This window comes from Oncorhynchus mykiss, chromosome 15 (genome assembly GCF_057628025.1).
Source record: "Oncorhynchus mykiss isolate SJ-2025 chromosome 15, ASM5762802v1, whole genome shotgun sequence".
Taxonomy (NCBI): domain Eukaryota; kingdom Metazoa; phylum Chordata; class Actinopteri; order Salmoniformes; family Salmonidae; genus Oncorhynchus; species Oncorhynchus mykiss.
The window spans coordinates 48,536,275-48,562,713 of record NC_143036.1 but is presented as its reverse complement, the minus strand read 5'-3'; the positions used below and the strand labels follow the sequence as shown (position 1 = coordinate 48,562,713).

Sequence of the window (26,439 nt, the reverse complement as noted above, 5' to 3'; positions counted from 1 at the left end):
AGAATCACTCTTAGACCATCAGGTGACCACTTGCGCAATGTAGCCACTTACGGGTATTCTTCAACATAAATGCGTAAAACTACGTCACAATGCTGTAGACACCTTGGGGAATACGGAGAAAAAGTAATCTGGTTGATAGCCCATTCACTGCTCAATAGGGACGCATTGGAACGCAGAGCTTTCAAAACATGAGGCACTTCCGGATTGGATTTTTCTCAGGCTTTCGCCTGCAATATCAGTTCGGTTATACTCACATTCAATATTTTTACAGTTTTGGAAACTTTAGAGTGTTTTCTATCCTAAACTGTCAATTATATGCATATTCTAGCATCTTGTCCTGACAAAAAATCCCAAAAATGAAAATACTGCCCACTCGTCACAAAATATTTTAATTTTAAGAAGATACTTGGCCTCTTTAGTAACACTTTTTTGGTTACTACATTATTCCATATATGTTATTTCAATGTCTTCACTATTGTTCTACAATGTAGAAAAAATAAAGAAAAACACTTGAATGAGTAGGTGTGTCCAAACCTTTGACTGGTGCTGTATACAAAATAATATATGTGAAATCTGTTTAGAGAAGCGGACTAATAGCTGTAAGAGCAATCCATTTTCTGAACAGGGTGTTGTACCTAATAAACTGTTCGGTGAGTGTCTATTATAGTAGTGAAGTAAACCTGCTCACCTTTTAAACTAAAATAATTGACAAAACGGAGCTGTAAATGAGACAAAGAATCAGAAACCGATTAATCACTTAGTAAATGTATTGTTTTCTCATGCACTTTCAACTCTGTCAAAGAACATTCTGTGAAAGTTATTTTTCTAAGAACCAAAGGAGAACCTTTAGGGAACGTTACAGGAACGTTCTGTGCTAGCTGGGAATGACCTTTATATCAAATCAAATTTGGAATCACGCAATGACATGTGTGGTCCTCCCACTACGACTCGGGAAAGCATTATTAGGCTGCAGTTTATTAGGCTACAGATTAAATAAATGATGATGAACTGCACAGGATGGTGAAAGTGCAAAGTGATGAGCTTGATGCTCCTTTGCAATAAATATTGAGGCTCTTATGCTGGTGACACGATGATTGATAGTTGGCTGCTGTTTGATAAATAAAAATAATCTCGCTCTTTTGTCCATAGTAATATCATCATGTAGGCTATACGTGTACTGTATTATGCGAGCTGTTGGCTAATGTGAACGTGCCAATACCAGAGTGGGCACACTCACTACATAAGTCAATTTTCTTGGTAACAAAGCCATCAGTAGAGTTGAAAATGCAATGGAAACCCATTTAACTTGGCCGGGGTAGGCCGTCATTGTAAATAAGAATTTGTTCTTAACTGACTTGCCTAGTTAAATAAAATAAAAAATTCAAACCAAGCCAAAATAGTGCTCAGGCGTAAACACAATGATCCTGTTGGTGGTGATAAAGGGGTGCTCTGTGGCATGTGGGGCTTTTGAGTCACACCCTTAGCTTTATTCAAGTCCATAATAAGAATATGTTTGGCAGCAGTCTCTCATGACAGACACACAGTGCAGCTGGCCAGCACACACACAAAATGTAGTTCTGGGCTCCAAGCTTAGTTTGGCAGTGGTCCATTCTTCAATACTGGTGGGTACTGCAGGAGCTAGTGAGGCTCTGCTAGGCCCAATAGATTATCAGTTGGCAGAGAGAGTCAAAGTCAAATATCAAATGGTTGACTGTGTGCTGTCATTGGTGGTGGTGCTGCCTGTCCTCTCCTTCCTCATCGCTCTGAGAGGACACAGAGTAGCCACACCCCTACTCCTCCTCCAGCGACCTGTCTTCACAAACAGACAAACAGGACCGTTAGCAACACCAAGTCACACACTCGCAAATTAAACAATAAATTGCTTTATTGAAGCCTCTGTAGAACTCAAAGGGACACATTCATTTTCAAATCAATTAAAATATATTTAAAAGGCCTTGACACAAACTTGCCACAAACAACATCAATTTCAATCACCGGTAGCCTACAGAATAGTAATAACAAAATCGTCTCAAAACACTCTCACCTGTCCTTAGAGCTCCTGATAGAGCAGAGGAGGTATTAGTATGAAGGCTTGGGATGACTGACAGTCCATCCACCTCCGATGATCCCTCCCCTTTCTCCATGTGATTGATCTCGCTACCCTGCCCCTGCCAATCACTAAGAGCCGTTTGAAAGCTCCTTGCCAGACAAGCGGTGATGTCCTTAGCTCTCTCAGCACTGGTGCACCAGAATATCTTGCACTGTAACTGCAGTTGCTGGCCTTGCTGCTTACAGATGTACAGGAACACATTGGGGTGCTTGGTGTCGGCCGCGCAGAACGCAATGTCTCTCAGATAGGTCTTAGCGAGCTGTCTCCCCGTGGCAATCTCCTTCACCTCTATGTAACGCCGCCGCAACACCAGAGCGTGCTCCTTGCACAGTTTCTCAGGGGCCCCCGGGGCCCACTGCTGGAGCAGCAGGCCTATGGCCCCCTGGGCCTGCTCCAGATCCAGGGAGTAGATTTTCTCAGTGCCCAGGTAGAGCACCTTGTAGAGGGGATCCCCGTGGGAGAGGGTAGCGGTGCGGTTGGGCCGGAGGTGGAACCGGCGGCGGAACACAGCGGGAGACTTCCTCAGAGTCTGGATGAGCTGGAAGGAGGGGTTACTCTGAGACATGGCTAGAGGTCAAAGGTCAGTACCAGGGTGCGTTCAGACTTCAGAACCTTTGGTTGTTGTTGTTCTCCCAGAAGCCTCTGTTATTAAACCCGGTAGAAAGTTATTCACTCATTGCACCTGGGGGTAAAGAATTTAAGTTAGAAAAAATATGAATTACTTGAGGGAAAAAGTTGTAGTTACGAGTAGCTTAAAGGGTCGGATTCCCGGATACAGATCAAGCTAAATCCTGGACCAAAAAGCAATTTCAATGGAGAGCGTTTTTAGGCTTTTACTAAATATAATCTGTGTCCAGGAATCTGGCACAAAATGTTATTTTATTGTTTTAGCGGAATGAAGATACGATATCTTCAGTACATCATGTACTTCCTCCATTTCTTTTCTTAACTTACATTAATGATGGCTTTCAATGTAAGTTCCTTAGTTCAAACTGACAACTATAGTGCTACACCTCCACACTTTGGGAGGCTTTGGCTGGATGTATGTTGTACATTTGATTATCTCAAACAAACATGAATGTACAGTATATTCATACAGTTGCACTATTTCAGCCATCTTTTAGGTCTATGTATTTACATCAGCAAAACTATGTGGAAATAATTAAAGAATACGATCAATCTTGGAAGTACTGCAATACAATTATCAACTTCTAGGGTTTTAAAAAGAAAACAATAAGACTGCAAGAGGCTCAATATTGGACAAGTAAAAATTGCATTTTTAAATATATTTTCTTTATAACTGTGGACCTGTATATGGCTATTTGCCTTAACTTCATGCATTTTGTATAATTTATTATCATTTTTCCAAAACAGTAGAGTAGTGGCCATACAGTCTCATTTCACTAGCTCATTCTCTGCTCCTATGAGGTTTCTCTGCATGGTTCAAATTCGAAACCAGCCCCCATGCTGCCGCCGCCACAAAATCCTTATCTGGACTTTCTGGTGGTGTCCAGCAAGAGTGTTTAAGTGTGATTGTAGAAGCCCAAAATGAGCAAAACAAGATCAATATGCCTTATGTATAATGGCTAAAGACATATTGAAGTAAGAGGTAGAAATGTTAAACAAACGACTCAAAATGTTTCACAAATTTATACAGATCTATTGGTTAATTTCAGCATTTCCCTTACTTTGTGTCGCACTCCTGTCACTTACCCTACAATGGTTAGAAAAGTAAAAAGACAAAGTAGCCTACTTTCGTATCCAAAAGAATGTCATGAAGTCCATTAACTTTGCAATAATTCTTCACAGTAAAATATATATCCTTGTCTGCATGTTTTTGTTGCGAAAGGGCTGCATCAGTGCACCGTGAAGTCTGCTACAGCGGTAGATAAGTTATGTGAAGGGGCCACTTGATCATGTGAGAGAGAAAGGGAGAAGGGGGCGGCAGTTAAGACAACCTCTATGTAGTGCAAAAAAAATCTTAAGTATTTACTTTTATATGGGGAATAATACACACTGACCCTTGCTGGTATCAGTTTTATAATTGACCTATAGTATCTGTATGCATGTAATTACTGTTTTCCCCAAATCAGCAAAGGCCATAATAATGTTTATAATGAGTTTCTAAAATAGGTTCCCACTAAATAGGTTGCCACTAAATGCACTACAGTCATTCAGAAAGTGTTCAGACAACTTGGCCTTTTCCACATTTTGTTATGTTACAGCCTTATTCTTACATGGATTAAATTGTTTATTTCCCCCTCATCAATCTCCACACAATATCCCATAACAACAAAGCAAAAACAGGTTTTAAAGAGATTTTTTTGCAAGTAAAACATAATAAAAAACTCAAATATCACATTTACTCAGTACTTTGTTGAAGGACCTTTAGCAACGATTACAGCCAAGTCTTTTGGGTCATAACGCTGCTGTCGTATGAAGGAGAAGAGGAGGACCAATGTGCAGCGTGGTAAGTGTCCATATTTAATAGAACAAACTGAACACGACAAAATACAAAAATAACAAACCGAAACAGTTCCGTGTGGAACACACAGACACAGAAAATAAACACCCACAAAACACAAGTGGGAAAAGGCTACCTAAGTATGATTCTCAATCAGAGACAGCTAACGACACCTGCCTCTGATTGAGAACCATACCATACCAGGCCAAACGCAAAACACAACATAGAAAAGGGAACATAGACAACCCACCCAACTCACGCCCTGACCATACTAAAACAAAGACAAATCAAAGGAACTAAGGTCAGAACGTGACAGCTACAAGCTTGGCATACTTGTATTTAGGGAGTTTTTCCCATTCTTCTCTGCAGATCCTCTCAAGCTATATCATCTTGGATGGGGAGAGTTGCTGCACAGCTATTTTCAGGTCTCTCCAGAGATGTTTGATCGGTTTAAGTCCGGGCTCTGGCTGGGGCATTTAGAGACTTTTCCCGATGCCACTCCTGCATTGTCTTGGCCGTTTGCTTAGTATCGTTGTCCTGTTGAAAGGTGAACCTTCGCCTAAGTCTGAGGTCCTGAGCGTTCTGGATTAAAATCTGTACTTTGCTCAGTTCATCTTTCCCTCGATACTGACTAGTCTCCCAGTCCCGGCCGCTGAAAAACATCCCCACAGCATGATGCTGCCACCACCATACTTCATCATAAGGATGGTGCTAAGTTTCTTCAAGATGTGATGCTTAGCATTCAGGCCAAAGAGTTCAAACTTGGTTTCATCAGATCCGTCAATCTTGTATGTGAGTCCTTTAGGTGCCTTTTGGCAAACTCAAAGCTGGCTGTTACGTGCCTTTTACTGAGGAGTGGCTTCGGTCTGGCCACTCTAATATAAAAGCCTGATTGGTGGAGTGCGACAGAGATAGTTCTCCTTCTGGAAGGTTCTGCCATCTCCACAGAGGAACACTGGAGCTCGGTCAGAGTGACCATCGGGTTCTTGATAACCTCCCTATCCAAAGCCCTTCCCCTTTGATTGCTCAGTTTGGCCGGGCGGCCAGCTTAGGAAGAGTCTTGGTGGTTCTAAACTTCTTCATTTAATAATGATGGAGGCCACTGTGTTCTTGGGGACCTTCAATGATACAGACATTTTTTGGAACCCATACACAGATCTGTGCCTCAACACAATCCTGTCTCAGAGCTCTATGGACAATTCCTTCGACCTCATGGCTTGCTTTTTGCTCTGAGATGCAATGTCAACTGTGGGACCTTATATAGACAGCCTTTCCAAATCATGTCCAATCAATTGAATGTACCACAGGTGGACTCCAATCAAGTTGTAGAAACATCTCAAGGATGATCAATGGAAACAGGATGCACCTGAGCTCAATTTCACGTCTCATAGCAAAGTGTCTGAATACTTTAAGGTAAGGTATCTGTTTTTATTTTTAAAACATTTGCGAACATTTCTAAAACCCTGTTTTTGCTTTGTCATTATGGGGCATTGTGTGTAGATTGATGAGAAACTCATTTTATTTAATACATTTTAGAATAAGGCTGTAATGTAACAAAATGTGGAAAAAGTCAAGGGGTCTGAATACTTTCCGAATGCACTTTGACTCCATGTCGTATGGTTATAATGGTATTGGCCCCTGAACAAAGCCACAGTTATGTATAAATAGCAGAGGAGTAGACCAAGATGTCATACTCTTTCAGTTTTTGTCTAAAGCGCTGGGTAAGTGATACAAATGTCAAGTTGTTTGTTAAAGTTGAGACAAAAAGTAGTTAATGCGGTTACTAAAATAGCTGTCATTTTTATTGGTACCAGATAATTCTGCTCTGAGGAGTAGAATAAGATTTCACACGCTCTAACTTTTTGTCTAAGTTGTTGAGAAAGGGGTCCAAGTAGCAGATTTGTGTCAAAAGTTTACATTCAGTACAATAGAATGTTGGGAGTGATGATATCACAATGGAACCTTTAAAATGCTGAGGAAATCCCATGAAAGTGGATGTTGGACAATTTTTTTTACAAAAAGTTGAATAATTTAAAATAATAAAATATATCAAAAAGTTGTATGCAAGCACACTATTCGAGACCAGTGTACCCTTTTTAAAGTTGGAACGTTTTCTAGTTTAAGGAGTAGCATTGTAAAGAATAATAATAGTAACTATAAGTCAGAAATAATTCCTACAATATCTAAAATGTGGCAGCTGTCACAAGCCACAATAATAACAACTTTCTAAGTGGTTTAGAATTTCAGTAATTTGGCTGTTACAACTAACCTCACGTTAGAATCTTCTCTGGTCTCCCCTATCCCTCTCTACAGCAAAAAGTGTGCCGTTCGCACAAAATGTGTTGGTCATTTACCAATGATTCATTCCCAGAACACGTTTTAGAATTAACAGCATAGTGCTTTTCAGAGATGACCTCCAGCTCTTCAGTGATCACCTCCAGCTCTTCAGGACGTCAGAGGACAAAAATCAGTTAACCACCTAACTGAGGAACTCAATTTAACCTTGCGCATTACCCTAGATGCAGTTGTACCCCTAAAAACTAAAAACATTTGTCATAAGAAACTAGCTCCCTGGTATACAGAAAATACTCGAGCTCTGAAGCAAGCTTCCAGAAAATTGGAACGGAAATGGCGCCACACCAAACTGGAAGTCTTCCGTCTAGCTTGAAAGACAGTACCGTGCAGTATCGAAGAGCCCTCACTGCTGCTCGATCATCCTATTTTTCCAACTTAATTGAGGAAAATAAGAACTATCTGAAATGTATTTTTGATACTGTCGCAAAGCTAACTAAAAAGCAGCATTCCCCAAGTGAGGATGGCTTTCACTTCAGCAGTAATACATTTGTCAAAGATCATGATTATTAGAAAGCAAATTACGGACTCCTCTTTAAATCTGTGCATTCCTTCAAAGCTCAGTTGTCCTGAGTCTGCACAACACTGCCAGGACCTAGGATCAAGAGAGACACTCAAGTGTTTTAGTACTATATCTCTTGACACAATGATGAAAATAATCATGGCCTCTAAACCTTCAAGCTGCATACTGGACCCTATTTCAACTAAACTACTGAAAGAGCTGCTTCCTGTGCTTGGCCCTCCTATGTTGAACATAATAAATGGCTCCCTATCCACCGGATGTGTACCAAACTCACTAAAAGTGGCAGTAATAAAGCCTCTCTTGAAAAAGCCAAACCTTGACCCAGAAATATAAAAAACTATCGGCCTATATCGAATCTTCCATTCCTCTCAAAATGTTTAGAAAAAGCTGTTGCGCAGCAACTCACTGCCTTCCTGAAGACAAACAATGTATATGAAATGCTTCAGTCTGGTTTTAGACCCCATCATAGCACTGAGACTGGTAAATGACCTTTTAATGGCATCAGACCGAGGCTCTGCATCTGTCCTCGTGCTCCTAGACCTTAGTGTAGCTTTTTATACCATCGATCACCACATTATTTTGGAGAGATTGGAAACCCAAATTGGTCTACACGGACAAGTTCTGGCCTGGTTTAGATCTTATCTGTCGGAGAGATATCAGTTTGTGTCTGTGAATGGTTTGTCCTCTGACAAATCAACTGTGAATGTTGGAAGTGGATTGCTGCAAACTTTCTACTTTTAAACTCGGTCAAAACAGAGATGCTTGTTCTAGGTCCCAAGAAACAAAGAGATCTTCTGTTGAATCTGACAATTAATCTCTGGACCCTGATCTCTCTTTTGATGAACATATCAAGACTGTTTCAAGGACAGCTTTTTTCCATCTACGTAACATTGCAAAAATCTGAAACTTTCTGTCCAAAAATGATGCAGAAAAATTGATCTATACTTTTGTTACTTCTAGGTTAGACTACTGCAATGCTCTACTTTCCGGCTACCCGGATAAAGCACTAAATAAACTTCAGTTAGTGCTAAATACAGCTGCTAGAATCCTGACTAGAACCAAAAAATTTGATCATATTACTCCAGTGCTAGCCTCCCTACACTGGCTTCCTGTTAAGGCAAGGGTTGATTTCAAGGTTTACTGCTTACCTACAAAGCATTACATGGGCTTGCTCCTACCTATCTTTCCGATTTGGTCCTGCTGTACATACAGTGCCTTGCGAAAGTATTCGGCCCCCTTGAACTTTGCGACCTTTTGCCACATTCCAGGCTTCAAACATAAAGATATAAAACTTTATTTTTTTGTGAAGAATCAACAACAAGTGGGACACAATCATGAAGTGGAACGACATTTATTGGATATTTCAAACTTTTTTAACAAACCAAAAACTGAATAATTGGGCGTGCAAGATTATTCAGCCCCTTTACTTTCATTGCAGCAAACTCTCTCCAGAAGTTCAGTGAGGATCTCTGAATGATCCAATGTTGACCTAAATGACTAATGATGATAAATACAATCCACCTGTGTGTAATCAAGTCTCCGTATAAATGCACCTGCACTGTGATAGTCTCAGAGGTCCGTTAAAAGCGAAGAGAGCATCATGAAGAACAAGGAACACACCAGGCAGGTCCGAGATACTGTTGTGAAGAAGTTTAAAGCCGGATTTGGATACAAAAAGATTTCCCAAGCTTTAAACATCCCAAGGAGCACTGTGCAAGCGATAATATTGAAATGGAAGGAGTATCAGACCACTGCAAATCTACCAAGACCTGGCCGTCCCTCTAAACTTTCAGCTCATACAAGGAGAAGACTGATCAGAGATGCATCCAAGAGGCCCATGATCACTCTGGATGAACTGCAGAGATCTACAGCTGAGGTGGGAGACTCTGTCCATAGGACAACAATCAGTCGTATATTGCACAAATCTGGCCTTTATGGAAGAGTGGCAAGAAGAAAGCCATTTCTTAAAGATATCCATAAAAAGTGTTGTTTAAAGTTTGCCACAAGCCACCTGGGAGACACACCAAACATGTGGAAGAAGGTGCTCTGGTCAGATGAAACCAAAATTGAACTTTTTGGCAACAATGCAAAACGTTATGTTTGGCGTAAAAGCAACACAGCTCATCACCAAGAACACACCATCCCCACTGTCAAACATGGTGGTGGCAGCATCATGGTTTGGGCCTGCTTTTCTTCAGCAGGGACAGGGAAGATGGTTAAAATTGATGGGAAGATGGATGGAGCCAGATACAGGACCATTCTGGAAGAAACCCTGATGGAGTCTGCAAAAGACCTGAGACTGGGACGAAGATTTGTCTTCCAACAAGACAATGATCCAAAACATAAAGCAAAATCTACAATGGAATGGTTCAAAAATAAACATAGCCAGGTGTTAGAATGGCCAAGTCAAAGTCCAGACCTGAATCCAATCGAGAATCTGTGGAAAGAACTGAAAACTGCTGTTCACAAATGCTCTCCATCCAACCTCACTGAGCTCGAGCTGTTTTGCAAAGAGGAATGGGAAAAAATTTCAGTCTCTCGATGTGCAAAACTGATAGAGACATACACCAAGCGACTTACTGCTGTAATCGCAGCAAAAGGTGGCGCTACAAAGTATTAACTTAAGGGGGCTGAATAATTTTGCACACCCAATTTTTCAGTTTTTGATTTGTTAAAAAAGTTTGAAATATCCAATAAATGTCGTTCCACTTCATGATTGTGTCCCACTTCTTGTTGATTCTTCACAAAAAAATACAGTTTTATATCTTTATGTTTGAAGCCTGAAATGTGGCAAAAGGTCGCAAAGTTCAAGGGGGCCGAATACTTTCGCAAGGCACTGTACCTAGATGTACACTACGGTCACAAGACGCAGTCCTCCTAATTGTCCCTAGAATTTCTAAGCAAACAGTTGGACGCAGGGCTTTCTCCTATAGAGCTCCATTTTTATGGAATGGTCCTTTAAGTATTTACTGAAGACTCATCTCTTCAGTGGGTCATATGATTGAGTGTAGTCTGGCCCAGGAGTGTGAAGGTGAACGGAAAGGCTCTGGAGCAACGAACCGCCCTTGCTGTCTCTGCCTGGCCGGTTCCCCTCTTTCCACTGGGATTCTCTGCCTCTAACCCTATTACAGGGGCTGAGTCACTGGCTTACTGGTGCTCTTTCATGCCGTCTCTAGGAGGGGTGCGTCACTTGAGTGGGTTGAGTCACTGACGTGATCTTCCTTCTGGGTTGGCGCCCCCCCTTGGGTTGTGCCGTGGCGGAGATCTTTGTCGGCTATACTCGGCCTTGTCTCAGGATGGTAATGGTAAGTTGGTGGTTGAAGATATCCCTCTAGTGGTGTGGGGGCTGTGCTTTGGCAAAGTGGGTGCGGTTATATCCTTCTTGTTTGACCCTGTCCGGGTGTATCATTGGATGGGGCCACAGTGTCTCCTGACCCCTCCTGTCTCAGCCTCCAGTATTTATGCTGCAGTAGGCTGGATTAGAATAAATATAATTAGAATGGCTGCATACTGTAAAGCAGGGGTTTCCACTTCAACCCTATTCTAACACACCTGATTCTAATAATTAGCTGGTTGATAAACTGAACCAGGTTAGTTACAACTGGGGTTGTGACAAAAACCTACAGGAGGGTAGCTCTCCAGGAACAGGGTTGGAAACCCCTGCTTTACATTATGCAGCCATTCTAATTCTATTTATTCTAATCCATCCTTTTTATTACACACCCTCCAATTTAAGGTCTCAAGGTCACTGCAGCCATTTTACTCCTTTCCTACTTCCTTAAAAAAAGATCCAAGTGGGCTGTACATCACAGACAAGGTATGTATTTCCCAGCAGACAAATAAATAAACACAAAGTTAGTAGTAATACTGGTTAAGCCAAGGTGTCCTCAGTTGTTAATTTACTGTATGAAATAGTAGCCATAATCGTATTATTTTGCAGATGAGATCCACGCCCAGCTCTTCTGGATGAAGAGGAGCTACTCACTAAAGGGCTGGAGGTCATCCCTGAAGAGCTGGAGGTCATCCCTGAAGAGCTGGAGGTGATCACTGAAGAACTGGAGGTCATCCCTGAAGAGCTGGATGTGATCACTGAAGAGCTGGAGGTCATCCCTGAAGAGCTGGATGTGATCCCTGAAGAGCTGGAGGTCATCCCTGAAGAGCTGGAGGTCATCCCTGAAGAGCTGGAGGTGATCACTGAAGAGCTGGTCATCTCTGAAAAGCACTATGCTGTTCATTCTAAAATGTGTTCTGGGAATTGATCATTGGTTAATGACCAACACATTTTGTGCGAACGGCACACTTTTTGCTGTAGAGAGGGATAGGGGAGACCAGAGAAGATTCTAACGTGAGGTTAGTTGTAACAGCCAAGTTACTGAAATTCTAAACCACTTAGAAAGTTGTTATTATTGTGGCTTGTGACAGCTGCCACATTTTAGATATTGTAGGAATTATTTATGACTTATAGTTATTATTATTATTCTTTACAACGCTACTCCTCTTACACTGTTTAAACTAGAAAACGTTCAAACTTTAAAACTCTCGAATAGTGTGCTTGCATACAACTTTTTGATAATTATTCAACTTTTTGTAAAAAAAATTGTCCAACATCCACTTTAATGGGATTTCCTCAGCATTTTAAAGGTTCCATTGTGATATCATCACTCCCAACATTCTATTGTACTGAATGTAAACTTTTGACACAAATCTGCTACTTGGACCCCTTTCTCAACAACTTAGACAAAAAGTTAGAGCGTGTGAAATCTTATTCTACTCCTCAGAGCAGAATTATCTGGTACCAATAAAAATGACAGCTATTTTAGTAACCGCATTAACTACTTTTTGTCTCAATTTTAACAAACAACTTGACATTTGTATCACTTACCCAGCACTTTAGACAAAAACTGAAAGAGTATGACATCTTCGTCTACTCCTCTGCTATTTATACATAACTGTGGCTTTGTTCAGGGGCCAATACCATTATAACCATACGACATGGAGTCAAAGTGCATTCGGAAAGTATTCAGACCCCTTGACTTTTTCCACATTTTGTTACATTACAGCCTTATTCTAAAATGTATTAAATAAAATGTGTTTCTCATCAATCTACACACAATGCCCCATAATGACAAAGCAAAAACAGGGTTTTAGAAATGTTCGCAAATGTTTTAAAAATAAAAACAGATACCTTACTTACATAAATATTCAGACACTTTGCTATGAGACGTGAAATTGAGCTTAGGTGCATCCTGTTTCCATTGATCATCCTTGAGATGTTTCTACAACTTGATTGGAGTCCACCTGTGGTACATTCAATTGATTGGACATGATTTGGAAAGGCACACACCTGTCTATATAAGGTCCCACAGTTGACATTGCATCTCAGAGCAAAAAGCAAGCCATGAGGTCGAAGGAATTGTCCATAGAGCTCTGAGACAGGATTGTGTTGAGGCACAGATCTGTGTATGGGTTCCAAAAAATGTCTGTATCATTGAAGGTCCCCAAGAACACAATGCACATCAATGCTTTTATATTAGAGTGGCCAGACCGAAGCCACTCCTCAGTAAAAGGCACGTAACAGCCAGCTTTGAGTTTGCCAAAAGGCACCTAAAGGACTCACATACAAGATTGACGGATCTGATGAAACCAAGTTTGAACTCTTTGGCCTGAATGCTAAGCATCACATCTTGAAAAAACCTAGCACCATCCTTATGATGAAGTATGGTGGTGGCAGCATCATGCTGTGGGGATGTTTTTCAGCGGCCGGGACTGGGAGACTAGTCAGTATCGAGGGAAAGATGAACTGAGCAAAGTACAGATTTTAATCCAGAACGCTCAGGACCTCAGACGGTTCACCTTTCAACAGGACAACGACACTAAGCAAACGGCCAAGACAATGCAGGAGTGGCATCGGGAAAAGTCTCTAAATGTCCTTGAGTGGCCCAACCTGAGCCCGGACTTAAACCGATCAAACATCTCTGGAGAGACCTGAAAATAGCTGTGCAGCAACTCTCCCCATCCAAGCTGATATAGCTTGAGAGGATCTGCAGAGAAGAATGGGAAAAACTCCCTAAATACAAGTATGCCAAGCTTGTAGCTGTCACGTTCTGACCTTAGTTCCTTTGATTTGTCTTTGTTTTAGTATGGTCAGGGCGTGAGTTGGGTGGGTTGTCTATGTTCCATTTTCTATGTTGTGTTTTGCGTTTGGCCTGGTATGGTATGGTTCTCAATCAGAGGCAGGTGTCATTAGCTGTCTCTGATTGAGAATCATACTTAGGTAGCCTTTTCCCACTTGTGTTTTGTGGGTGTTTATTTTCTGTGACTGTGTGTTCCACACGGAACTGTTTCGGTTTGTTATTTTTGTATTTTGTTGTGTTCAGTTTGTTCTATTAAATATGGACACTTACCACGCTGTGCATTGGTCCTCCTCTTCTCCTTCATACGACAGCAGCGTTATGACCCAAAAGACTTGGCTGTAATCGTTGCTAAAGGTCCTTCAACAAAGTACTGAGTAAATGTGATATTTGAGTTTTTTATTATGTTTTACTTGCAAAAAATCTCTTTAAAACCTGTTTTTGCTTTGTTGTTATGGGATATTGTGTGCAGATTGATGAGGGGGAAATAAACAATTTAATCCATGTAAGAATAAGGCTGTAACATAAAAAAATGTGGAAAAGGCCAAGTTGTCTGAACACTTTCCGAATGACTGTAGTGCATTTAGTGGCAACCTATTTAGTGGGAACCTATTTTAGAAACTCATTATAAACATTATTATGGCCTTTGCTGATTTGGGGAAAACAGTAATTACATGCATACAGATACTATAGGTCAATTGTAAAGCTGATACCAGCAAGGGTCAGTGTGTATTATTCCCCATATAAAAGTAAATACTTAAGATTTTTTTTGCACTACATAGAGGTTGTCTTACCTCCCGCCCCCTTCTCCCCTTCTCTCTCACATGATCAAGTGGCCCCTTCACATAACTTATCTACCGCTGTAGCAGACTTCACGGTGCACTGATGCAGCCCTTTCGCAACAAAAACATGCAGACAAGGATATATATTTTACTGTGAAGAATTATTGCAAAGTTAATGGACTTCATGACATTCTTTTGGATACGAAAGTAGGCTACTTTGTCTTTTTACTTTTCTAACAATTGTAGGGTAAGTGACAGGAGTGCTACACAAAGTAATGGAAATGCTGAAATTAACCAATAGATCTGTATAAATTTGTGAAACATTTTGAGTCGTTTGTTTATCATTTCTACCTCTTACTTCAATATGTCTTTAGCCATTATACATAAGGCATATTGATCTTGTTTTGCTCATTTTGGGCTTCTACAATCACACTTAAACACTCTTGCTGGACACCACCAGAAAGTCCAGATAAGGATTTTGTGGCGGCGGCAGCATGGGGGCTGGTTTCGAATTTGAACCATGCAGAGAAACCTCATAGGAGCAGAGAATGAGCTAGTGAAATGAGACTGTATGGCCACTACTCTAATGTTTTGGAAAAATTATAATAAATTATACAAAATGCATGAAGTTAAGGCAAATAGCCATATATACAGTGGGGCAAAAAAAGTATTTAGTCAGCCACCAATTGTGCAAGTTCTCCCACTTAAAAAGATGAGAGGCCTGTAATTTTCATCATACGTACACTTCAACTATGACAGACAAAATGAGGAAAACAAATCCAGAAAATCACATTGTAGGGTTTTTAATTAATTCATTTGCAAATTATGGTGGAAAATATGTATTTGGTCATTAACAAAAGTTCTATATACCCTTTGTTGGCAATGACGGAGGTCAAACGTTTTCTGTAAGTCTTCACAAGGTTTTCACACACTGTTGCTGGTATTTTGGCCCATTCCTCCATGCAGATCTCCTCTAGAGCAGTGATGTTTTGGGGCTGTTGCCGGGCAACACGGACGTTCAACTCCCTCCAAAGATGTTCTATGGGGTTGAGATCTCGAGACTTATATAGCTCTGTACAGGGCTATATAAATACATTTCATTTGATTTGATTTGACAACGGCCACTGGCCGCAAAAGGCATGGATTTGTTTAGGGTACATTACGGCGACACAAAGGGGATGCTGCTGTGAAATTCTAGGTATTATCAAGTGCTTGTCAAATTGTGAATGAGTGACTAATGTAGTGTGTACAGCCTGCGCAAAAAAACAAAGTAGAGCTCATGTCTTTCAAGCAACTTTAAAAAAAATAATCATTAGTAGCAACATGCAGCCTTACAATGTATTAAAAATCTAACATACAGTGCCTTGCGAAAGTATTCGGCCCCCTTGAACTTTGCGACCTTTTGACACAATTCAGGCTTCAAACATAAAGATATAAAACTGTATTTTTTTGTGAAGAATCAACAACAAGTGGGACACAATCATGAAGTGGAACGACATTTATTGGATATTTCAAACTTTTTTAACAAATCAAAAACTGAAAAATTGGTTTGCCCCTTTACTTTCAGTGCAGCAAACTCTCTCCAGAAGGTCAGTGAGGATCTCTGAATGATCCAATTTTGACCTAAATGACTAATGATGATAAATACAATCCACCTGTGTGTAATCAAGTCTCCGTATAAATGCACCTGCACTGTGATAGTCTCAGAGGTCCGTTAAAAGCGCAGAGAGCATCATGAAGAACAAGGAACACACCAGGCAGGTCCGAGATACTGTTGTGAAGAAGTTTAAAGCCGGATTTGGATACAAAAAGATTTCTCAAGCTTTAAACATCCCAAGGAGCACTGTGCAAGCGATAATATTGAAATGGAAGGAGTATCAGACCACTGCAAATCTACCAAGACCTGGCCGTAACTCTAAACTTTTAGCTCATACAAGGAGAAGACTGACCAGAGATGCAGCCAAGAGGCCCATGATCACTCTGGATGAACTGCAGAGATCTACAGCTGAGGTGGGAGACTCTGTCCATAGGACAACAATCAGTCGTATATTGCACAAATCTGGCCTTTATGGAAGAGTGGCAAGAAGAAAGCCATTTCTTAAAGATATCCATAAAAAGTGTTGTTTAAAGTTTGCCACAAGCCACCTGGGAGACACACCAAACATGTGGAAGAAGGTGCTCTGGTCAGATGAAACGAAAATTGAACTTTTTGGCAACAATGCAAAACGTTATGTTTGGCGTAAAAGCAACACAGCTGAACACACCATCCCCACTGTCAAACATGGTGGTGGCAGCATCATGGTTTGGGCCTGCTTTTCTTCAGCAGGGACAGGGAAGATGGTTAAAATTGATGGGAAGATGGATGGAGCCAAATACAGGACCATTCTGGAAGAAAACCTGATGGAGTCTGCAAAAGACCTGAGACTGGGATGGAGATTTGTCTTCCAACAAGATAATGATCCAAAACATAAAGCAAAATCTACAATGGAATGGTTCAAAAATAAACATATCCAGGTGTTAGAATGGCCAAGTCAAAGTCCAGACCTGAATCCAATCGAGAATCTGTGGAAAGAACTGAAAATTGCTGTTCACAAATGCTCTCCATCCAACCTCACTGAGCTCGAGCTGTTTTGCAAGGAGGAATGGGAAAAAATTTCAGTCTCTCGATGTGCAAAATTGATAGCCATACCCCAAGCGACTTACAGCTGTAATCGCAGCAAAAGGTGGCACTACAAAGTATTAACTTAAGGGAGCTGAATAATTTTGCATGCCCAATTTTTCAGTTTTTGATTTGTTAAAAAAGTTTGAAATATCCAATAAGTGTCGTTCCACTTCATGATTGTGTCCCACTTCTTGTTGATTCTTCATAAAAAAATATAGTTTTATATCTTTATGTTTGAAGCCTGAAATGTGGCAAAAGGTCGCAAAGTTCAAGGGGGCCGAATACTTTCGCAAGGCACTGTATAGCCCAACGTTTGTAGAACAACTAAAGTTGCATTAATAATTTTAAATTAAGCATAAAGGAATATCTATTTCTTTGTTAACCGCTAAACACAGAATAGCCGCATGTGCGCACGCCCTCAAATTGTTTGGAGAAAATGTCCTTTTATATTTTATTCAGCTTTGCTCAATTGTATTCTTCATACTATAAAATAATGCCACAGAATGCCAGGAGATGCTAAATGTGTTTATGTTAATTAACGGTCAATTACCATGAGACCGACAGTTATTACCGGCTGACGAAATTTCATGAACGCCACAGCTCTAGACACTGCCGTTTTGCTGTAGAATTTGTGATTTTTTTATACATTAGTTTATACTGGATTATGTGTCATTTTGTTAGTGATGTTCCAACATTCCCTCCTTCTGCCAATATCAGTTATTTTGAAGTCTTGGAAGACTTAAAAAAAAAACTTTCCTTTTTATTCTATGAGTTTTATTTGCCCATATGAAGTCAGTTTTAAAAAGTCTTCAGTGGGGTAATTGGTATTACCGAAAATAAATACAAGAAGTGTTCATATTTTTTAATTAGCCTTTATTTAACTAGGCAAGTCAGTTAAGAACATATTTTTATTTACAATGACGGCCTAGGAACAGTGGGTTAACTGCCTTGTTCCGCGGCAGAATTACAGATTTTTACCTTGTCAGCTCGGGGATTTGATCCAGCAACCTTTTGGTTACGGGCCCACTCAAACCACTAGGCTACCTCCCGGCCCACACAAGTGTGTCTATGTGTGTGAATCAGATTGCAGATTTCTCCTAACCTATTTTATAAAACTAATTGATAACTAAAATTTGTGTTAAAGTGTTAATTGTTCATATTTAATTGTGTAATCCTGGGAGTGAGTGTTCATACACATATTCTAAATAAAATGTTAAATATATTTTGTTTACTTCATGCATCCTTATGAGAAAAGTTAAAGGAACATTAAGAAAACTATCCCTGCAAACCTTCAGTGAACATTGGCAACCTTCAGAGAACATTGGCAACCTTCAGAGAACATTCCCAGCACCTTCAGAGAATGTTCCCTAAACGTTCGCAACTTTGTAACTTTCAGAGTACGTTCCCAGAATGTTCCCCGTTACCTTCATATAACGAAAAAAGAACCTTCAAAGAACATAAAAAATAAATCAGTTTGAAACTTTAGGGAACATTGGTAACCTTCAGAGAACATTCTCAGAACCATCAGACAACCATCAACATTCCTAACTTTTTAACATTCAGAGAACGTTCCCAGAACGTTCACCGCTACCTTCATACAAGCAAAAGAGAACATTCAAAGAACATTAATTAAACGTTTGGATGGAAACCTGGTTTGTTTTATTGTAGCAGGATTATGATACATTTCACATGTGGCCTTGAGAGGGATATCTTGAGTTGAATACACATTCATTCACACACTTTCATTACATATAAAATGTTTGATTTGGAGTTACAGTGGCTTGCATTAGTATTCACCCCCCTTGGCATTTTTTCCTATTTTGTTGCCTTTACAACCCAGAATTAAAATAGATTTTTGGAAGGTTTGTATCATTAGATTTACAAAACCTGCCTACCACTTTGAAGATACAACATATGTGTTTATTGTGAAACTGTAACTTGCACAACAATTCACCTCCCCCAAAGTCAATACTTTGTAGAGTCACCTTTTGCAGCAATTACAGCTGCACGTCTCTTGGGGTATGTCTCTATAAGCTTGGCACATCTAGCCACTGGGATTGTTGCCCATTCTTCAAGGCAAAACTGCTCCAGCTCCTTCAAGTTGGATGAGTTCTGCTGGTGTACAGCAATATTTAAGTCATACCACAGATTCTCAATTGGATTGAGGTCTGGGCTTTGACTAGGCCATTCCAAGACATTTAAATGTTTACCCTTAAACCACTTGAGTGTTGCTTTAGCAGTATGCTTCGGGTCATTGTCCTGCTGGAAGGTGAACCTTCGGAATCTCTGGAAGATTGAAACAGGTTTCACTCAAGAATTTCCCTGTATTTAGAGCCATCCATCATTCCCTCAATTCTGACCAGTTTCCCAGTCCCTGTCGATGAAAAACATCCCCACAGCATGATGCTGCCACCACCATGTTTCACTGTGGGGATGGTGTTTTTGGGGTGATGGGAGGTGTTGGATTTGCACCAGACAAAGCATTTTCCTTGATTACCAAAAAACTCAATTTTAGTCTCATAGTACCTTCTTCCATGTGTTTGGGGAGTCTCCCACATGCCCTTTGGCAAACACAAAACATGTTTGCTTATTTACTTATTTAAGCAATTACTTTTTTTCTGGCCACCCTTCCATGAAGCCCAGCTTTGTGGAGTGTACAGCTTAAAGTGGTCCTTTGGACAGATACTCTAATCTCTGCTGTGGAGCTTTGCAGCTCCTTCAGGGTTATCTTTGGTTTCTTTGTTGCCTCTCTGTGTCACATCTGCTCCAGCTATGCCCTCTGGTGTTCATCCGGTGTTTTCTTGACCTGCAGTTACTCCCCCTGTACACTCTCTCTCTCCCTCTCTGTGGTTGTGTGGTTGGAGACAGGTGTGCTGGAGTCAGAGCAGATCCCTACCAGCAGAAACTCGTTCCATAATCAAGACCTCTACAAATACTCAGTCCTGCCGCTTCCACTCTGCCAGATCGTAATCTCTGCTCAGTCAGTTCATGATTCTAGCCATTTATGACTATTCAATATCCTGTTACTCTGCTGTGCCTGTTTCCCTGCCTGACACTGTTTATCCTCTCATTGCAGTTGTCTCTGGCTCCTGTCTCTGGCTCCACATCTCACCACCCAACTACCTTGCTCTGGATTATACTTACCACCACTACCTTGGATTCCCCCTCAGGACCTGTTACCCTGTTCAACTCCGCTAACTCCAACCTCAGTCTCCACATCTGTTTTTTCTGCAAATCATCCGAGCTTCCCTGGATCTGCACTCCATATCTCCCTGTGTAACAATAAATATTTTGCAGACTCAACTACTCTTCACCAAATTCTTGTTGGTCAAGGTGCCATTCTTGAGCAACATGACCAAGCCCTATAAACCCTGCTGGAGAAAATCAACTAGTCTTCATGGAGCCTGTCTGACCTACAGGTCCGAACCTCCCCCCAGAGTTCACAACCAATCTCAAGTCCCTCTTCTCCGCCCTGGGAGCCTTTTGTTTACCGACTCCTGAGCGCTATGATGGTAATCTTGGCACTTGCAGATCCTTTCTTGTGCAATGTTCAATAGTATTTGAGCAACAGCCCTACTCTTATGCAAGTGAACGAGCCAAGATGTATTTTTTGATTGGTTGCCTTCGTGGAACAGCAATTTTCTGGGCCTCTGCAGTGTGGGAGAGACAGTCACCTATCTGCTTCTCCTACGGTGGATTCACAGATGAGGAAGGTCTTCGACCACCCAGACTGTGGAAAGGATGCCGCTAAACAACATTGGTCCCTTCGTCAAGGCTCCCAGAGTGTGGCTGAAATGGCATGTGAGTTCCGCACCCTCGCCGCAGAGAGCGGCTGGAATGACGAGGCCCTTCACGGAACATTCCGGAACGCACTCACTGACACCCTCAAAGACGAGTTGGTGTCCAGAGAGGAGCCTGATGGACTTGACGAACTCATTTCTCTCACTATCCGCATTGACAACAGTCTCCGTGAGTGTTGGAGGGAGAGGGGAGGTAGGGTTGCATGTCCCATAACATCTCCTTCAGTGCCTTGCTCTCCTTCTCCGATTGCATCACATCTCCAGGCAGGTTCTAATCCTGAACCCATGCAGCTCGGCCGGACCCGTCTATCTCCAGAGGAGAGGCAGCGGCGTATCAGTACTAAGAGCTGTCTATATTGTGGCCAGGTTGGTCACTTGGTCTCCACTTGTTCCCTGTGTCCAGCAAAAGAGGGGGCTCGGCAGTAGTGGGGATATACTGTTGAGCCAAATCACCTGCCCATCATCTCCCAGACCTGGTTCTGGGTCATCCATGGTTAAACCTATACAATCCACAGATTGACTGGACCACCGGAAGGGTAACTACTTGGAGTACATTTTGAAATTCTAATTGTCTACATTCTGCCCTTCCTCCTGCCCTGTCTCCATTCTAGAACCCCCAGACCTGTCTTCTGTTCCTCCAGAATATCACAGTCTAGCTCCTGTATTCAGTAAGCACCACACCCCATTGCTGCCGCCTCATCGACCGTATGACTGTGCTATTGAGCTTCTGCCTGGAGCTCCTCTCCCTAGTAGCAGGTTGTATAACCTCTCTCACCCCGAGCAAGATGCCATGGAAGAATAAATCCAGGACTCCCTGGCTGCAGGAAATGTCAGGCCTTCTTCCTCTCCGGTAGGGGCTGGTGTTTTCTTTGTAAAGAAAAAGGATGGGTCACTGAGGCCATGCATAGACTTCCGTGGGCTGAATAATATCACTGTGAAGAACAAGTATCCCTTGCCACTCATCAGTTCTGCTTTTGCCCCCCTCCATGGTGCCACAGTGTTTACTAAACTCGACCTACGGAATCCCTACCACCTTGTCTGCATCAGAGAGGGGGACGAGTGGAAAACTACGTTCGACACACCACTTGGACACTTTGAGTATTTGGTCATGCCTTTTGGTCTCACTAACGCTCCTGCTGTTTTCCAGAGCCTGGTTAATGACGTTCTGAGGGATGTGATTGGACGCTTCGTTTTTGTGTATGTAGAAGACAAACCTGTCCTACATCCAGATTGCCAAACGTCTAAACTCCCGGCAAGCCAGGTGGGCATTGCTCTTTGCGAGATTCAACTATAGACTCACTTATCGCCCAGGATCTAGGAATACCAAGCCTGACGCCCTCTCCCACCAGTTCACCGCCGACAACACAAGTTCCGAGCCAGAGACCATTGTGCCATCCATCTGCATCGTTGCCACCTTCTCCTGGGAGATTGAGGCTCCGCAGAACCAACCTGACCCAGATAATGGTCCTAGAAAGGCTCTGTTGTTCCAGATTCAGTTCTCTCTGAAGTTCTTCAGTGGGCCCATTCTACTCATCTCACCTGTCACCCTGATATGAACCGGACTCTCACCTTCCTGCGTCAGCGATTTTGGTGGCCCACTATGGAGAGAGATGTCCGGGAGTTCGTCTCAGCCTGCTCAGTCTGTACACGGAACAAAACCTCCACTAAAACCCACTTCCGGTCTGCTTCACCCTCTTCCCATACCCAGTCGCCCCTGGTCACACGTAGCTCTGGACTTCGTCACTGGCCATCCACCGTCTAACGGTAACTCAGTCATACTCACCATTATTGAAAGATTCTCCAAAGCGGCTCACTTCGTTCCCCTCTCCAAGCATCCGTCCTCCAGGGAGACTGCGGACCTGCTGGTATCACATGTGTTTTGGCTGCATGACATTCCCACTGACAATGTTTCTGACAGAGGACTCCAGTTTACATCCCAGGTATGGAGATCCTTCTATTCAGCTCTTGGTATCAATGTCAGTCTTTCTTCTGGATATCACCCCCAGACCAACAGCCAGACCGAACGGGCCAACCAGGAGATGGAGACTGCCCTACGCTGCATGACTTCGGCTAACCGTTCCTCCTGGAGTGCTCAGCTACCCTGGATGGAATATGCCCACAAAACCCTCACCAGGTATGTCACCCTTCGAGTGTGCTCTTGTTCCCCACCCAAGAGGTCGAGGTGGCGGTTCTCTCAGTCCATGAGCACATGCGCCGTTGTCATCACACCTGGAGGAGGGCCCGGGCTGCCCTTCTCCGTGCCTCCGCCAAGACCCAGTCTCAAGCCAACCGTTGCCGTGCCTCAGCTCCAGTCTACACTGCAGGCCAAAAGGTATGGCTCTCATCGAAGGACTTGCCTTTGAAGGTGGCTTCCAGGAAACCTTCCCCCCGATTCATTGGTTCCTTTGAGATTGATCATGTCATTAACCCCTCTGCTGTGCACCTGAAACTCCCAGTCTCTCTCAAGATCCACCCTACCTTACATTTATCCCTGATTAACCTCTCTTGGGTAGGGGGCAGTATTTTCACATCCAGATAAAAAGCATGCCCAAAGTAAACTGCCTGTTACTCAGGCCCAGAAGCTAGGATATGCATATAATTGGTAGATTTGGATAGAAAAGTTTCTAAAACTGTTACATTTATGTCTGTGAGTATAACAGAACGGATATGGCAGGCAAAACCCTAAGGACAAACCATCCCAAGTAAAAAACATTCAGCCTACCACTGTTTTCAATGGCTGTCACTTTTATTATAAGGCGGAATCCTTCCACTAGATGTCAACAGTCTTTAGAAAGAGTTTCAGGCTGTTTTTTTTTTTTTTAAATGAGCCAGAAATTGTAGTTTTTCTAGGTGGCTCCCATTTAGGTTGTAGTGTTTCCAAGCGCGTGGAAGAGAGCGCGTTCTTTGGTATTTTTCTCCGGTAAAGACCATAACGATTCTCAGTCTTACATTTTATAGTTTATTTACGTATTAGGGTACCTGAGGTTTGATTATAAACGTTGTTTGACCTGTTTGGAAAAGTTAATTAGTAACGTTTGGGATTCATTTTGTATGCATTTTGATGGAGGGAAACTGAGTGGATTATTGACTGAAGCACGCCAGCTAAACTGAGTTTTTATGGATATAAAGAAGGACATTATTGAACAAAAGGACCATTTGTGATGTATCTTGGACCTTTTGGAGTGCCAACAGAAGAAGATCATCAAAGGTAAGGCATTTATTATATCGCTATTTCTGACTTTCGTAGCGCACCTGCCTGGTTGAAATATGTTTTTCATGCTTTTGTACATGGGGCGCTGTCCTCAGATAATCGCATGGTGTGCTTTCGCCCTAAAGCCTTTTTGAAATCTGACACAGCGGCTGGATTAACAAGATGTTAAGCTGTATTTTGATGTATTACACTTGTGATTTTATGAAAGTTAAATATTTATAATTCTGTAGTCTGAATTTCGTGCTTTGCAATTTCACCGGATGTTGACCAGGTAGGACGCTACCGACTGTCTCCAGTCCCACGTCTCGTCAGTCCTGCTACTCTGTCCTGGATCCCTTGGATTCCCCTCCGGACCTGCTTACCCTGTCCCAACACCTCTCGCTCGTGCCTCAGCCTCCGCACCTGTTTTCCTGCAAACCGCCCGAGCTTCCGTTGGCCTGCACTACATCTTTCCCCTGTGTTTCAATAAATACCTTGGTTACCACATCCGAGTCTCCTCGTCTGCGTCTGCTCTTGGGTTCACCTGTTCTGCTCCGTGTAACACCATAAGGCAATCAAACAGGCAAAACGTCAGTATAGAGAAAAAGTGAAGTCGCAATTCAACGGCTCAGACACAATACGTATGTGGCAGGGTCTACAGACAATCACGGACTGCAAAAGGAAAACCAGCCACATCACGGACATCGACGTCTTGTGTCCGGACAAGCTCAACACCTTCTTCGCCCGGTTTGAGGATAACACAGTGCCACCGACGAGGCTCGCTACCAAGGACTGTGAGCTCTCACTGACGTCAGCTACGGAGAAGAAGACATATAAATGTGATATTTAAGCAGCCCAGACGGCATCCCTAGCCACGTCTTCAGAGCATCTGCAGACCAGCTAGCCTCCTGTCCCCACATGCTTCAAGATGGCCACCATTGTTGCTGTACCCAAGAAAGCAAAGGTAGCACTCACTTCTGTCATCATGAAGTGTTTTGAGAGACTAGTCAACGATCATATCACCTCTACCTTACCTGACACCATAGACCCATTTCAATTTGCTTACCGCCACAATAGATCCACAGACGATGCCATCACACTGCACAATGCCCTATCCCATCTGGACAAGAGGAATACTTTTGTAAGAATGCTGTTCATTGAATATAGCTCATCATTCAACACCATAGTACCCTCCAAGCTCATCATTAAGCTTGAGGCCCTGGGTCTTCACCCCGTCCTGTGCAACTGGGTCCTGGACTTCCTGTCGGGCCGCCCCTAGGTGGTGAAGGTAGGAAACAACACCTCCACTTCGCTGATCCTCAACACTGGGGCCCCACAAGGGTGAATGCTCAGCCCCCTCCTGTGCTCCTTGCTCACCCATGACTGGGTGGCCACGCATGCCTCCAACTCAGTCATCAAGTTTGCAGACGACACAACAGTAGTAGGCCTGATTACCAACAGTGACAAGACAGCCTACAGGGTGAGGGCTCTGGGAGTGTGGTGCCATGAAAATAACATCTCACTCAACGTCAACAAAGCAGATGATTGTGGACTTCAGGAAACAGCAGAGGGAGCATCCCCCTATCCACATCAACGAGACCACAGTGGAGAAGGTGGAAAGCTTCAAGTTCCTCGGTGTACACCGCCTGGTATGGCAACTGCACCGCCCACATACGCAGGGTTCTCCAACGCATCACTGGGGGCAAACTACCTGCCCTCCAGGACATCTACAGCACCCGATGTCACAGGAAGTCTAAAAGATGATTTAAGGACAACAACTACCCGAGCCACTGCCTGTTCATCCCGCTATCATCCAGAAGGCAAGGTCAGTACAGGTGCATCAAAGCTGGGACAGAGACTGAAAAGCAGTTTCATCTGACTGTTAAATAGCCATCACAACCTCTCACATTAGAGGCTGCTGCCTATATACATAGACTTGAAATCACTGACCACTTTAATAAATGGAACACTAGTCACTTTAATAATGTTTACATATTTTGCATTACTCATCTCATATGTATATACTCTATTCTATCTTAGTCTATGCCGCTCTGACACTGCTAGACCCAAATATTTATATATTCTTAATTACATTACTTTACTTAGATTTGTGTGTATTGTTGTGAAATGGTTAGATATTACTTCTTAGATATTGCTGCACTGTTGGAGCTAGAAACACAAGCATTTCGCTACATCTGCTAAACACGTGCGGGTGACCAATAAAATGTGATTTGAAGAGTGTGCAAAGCTGTCAAGGCAAAGGGTGGTTACTTTGAAGAATCTCAACTCTAAAATATATTTTGATTTGTTTTAACACTTTTTTTGGTTACTACATGATTCCATATGTGTTATTTCAGTTTTGATGTCTTCCCTATTATTCTACAATGTAGAAAATAGTAAAAATAAAGAAAAACCCTTGAATGAG

At 42.3% G+C, this 26,439-nt stretch overlaps 1 protein-coding gene and 2 long non-coding RNA genes across 12 annotated transcripts in view; 2 read left to right on the top strand and 1 right to left on the bottom strand.

Annotated features, from left to right (window-relative positions):
* LOC149978074 (uncharacterized) overlaps positions 1 to 12,334 on the top strand; it is a 97,811-nt gene extending 85,477 nt beyond the window's left edge. Inside the window, exons 2-3 of one of the 2 annotated variants that reach the window (XR_016486720.1) lie at positions 11,186 to 11,266; positions 11,390 to 12,334. This is a non-coding gene — a long non-coding RNA (uncharacterized LOC149978074). The remainder of the gene's footprint in view (positions 1 to 11,185; positions 11,267 to 11,389) is intronic. The other variant, XR_016486719.1, reaches the window with a different exon arrangement.
* On the bottom strand, positions 750 to 4,079 carry LOC110490135 (low density lipoprotein receptor adapter protein 1). Of its 8 annotated transcripts, none has more exons than XM_090200211.1 (3): positions 3,864 to 4,079; positions 2,045 to 2,792; positions 750 to 1,813 (listed from the first exon to the last, which is right to left on the bottom strand). In XM_090200211.1, the coding sequence occupies exons 2-3, from the start codon at positions 2,673 to 2,675 to the stop codon at positions 1,791 to 1,793; spliced, it is 654 nt and encodes a 217-aa protein (XP_090056337.1). In that variant the 5' UTR covers positions 2,676 to 2,792; positions 3,864 to 4,079; the 3' UTR covers positions 750 to 1,790. The 8 variants fall into 8 exon arrangements, with proteins under 8 accessions (XP_090056337.1, XP_021419003.3, XP_036800333.2 ...); XM_021563328.3 differs by having other exon boundaries at positions 750 to 1,809; XM_036944438.2 differs by having other exon boundaries at positions 3,824 to 4,037.
* A 2,089-nt stretch (positions 12,335 to 14,423) lies between the features above and the next one.
* On the top strand, positions 14,424 to 23,543 carry LOC149978073 (uncharacterized). Of its 2 annotated transcripts, XR_016486718.1 has the most exons (3): positions 14,424 to 14,569; positions 19,893 to 20,004; positions 20,101 to 23,543. It is a non-coding gene; the product is annotated as an uncharacterized LOC149978073 (long non-coding RNA). The 2 variants fall into 2 exon arrangements; XR_016486717.1 differs by lacking the exon at positions 14,424 to 14,569 and having other exon boundaries at positions 16,291 to 20,004.
* The last annotated feature ends 2,896 nt before the right edge of the window (positions 23,544 to 26,439 follow it).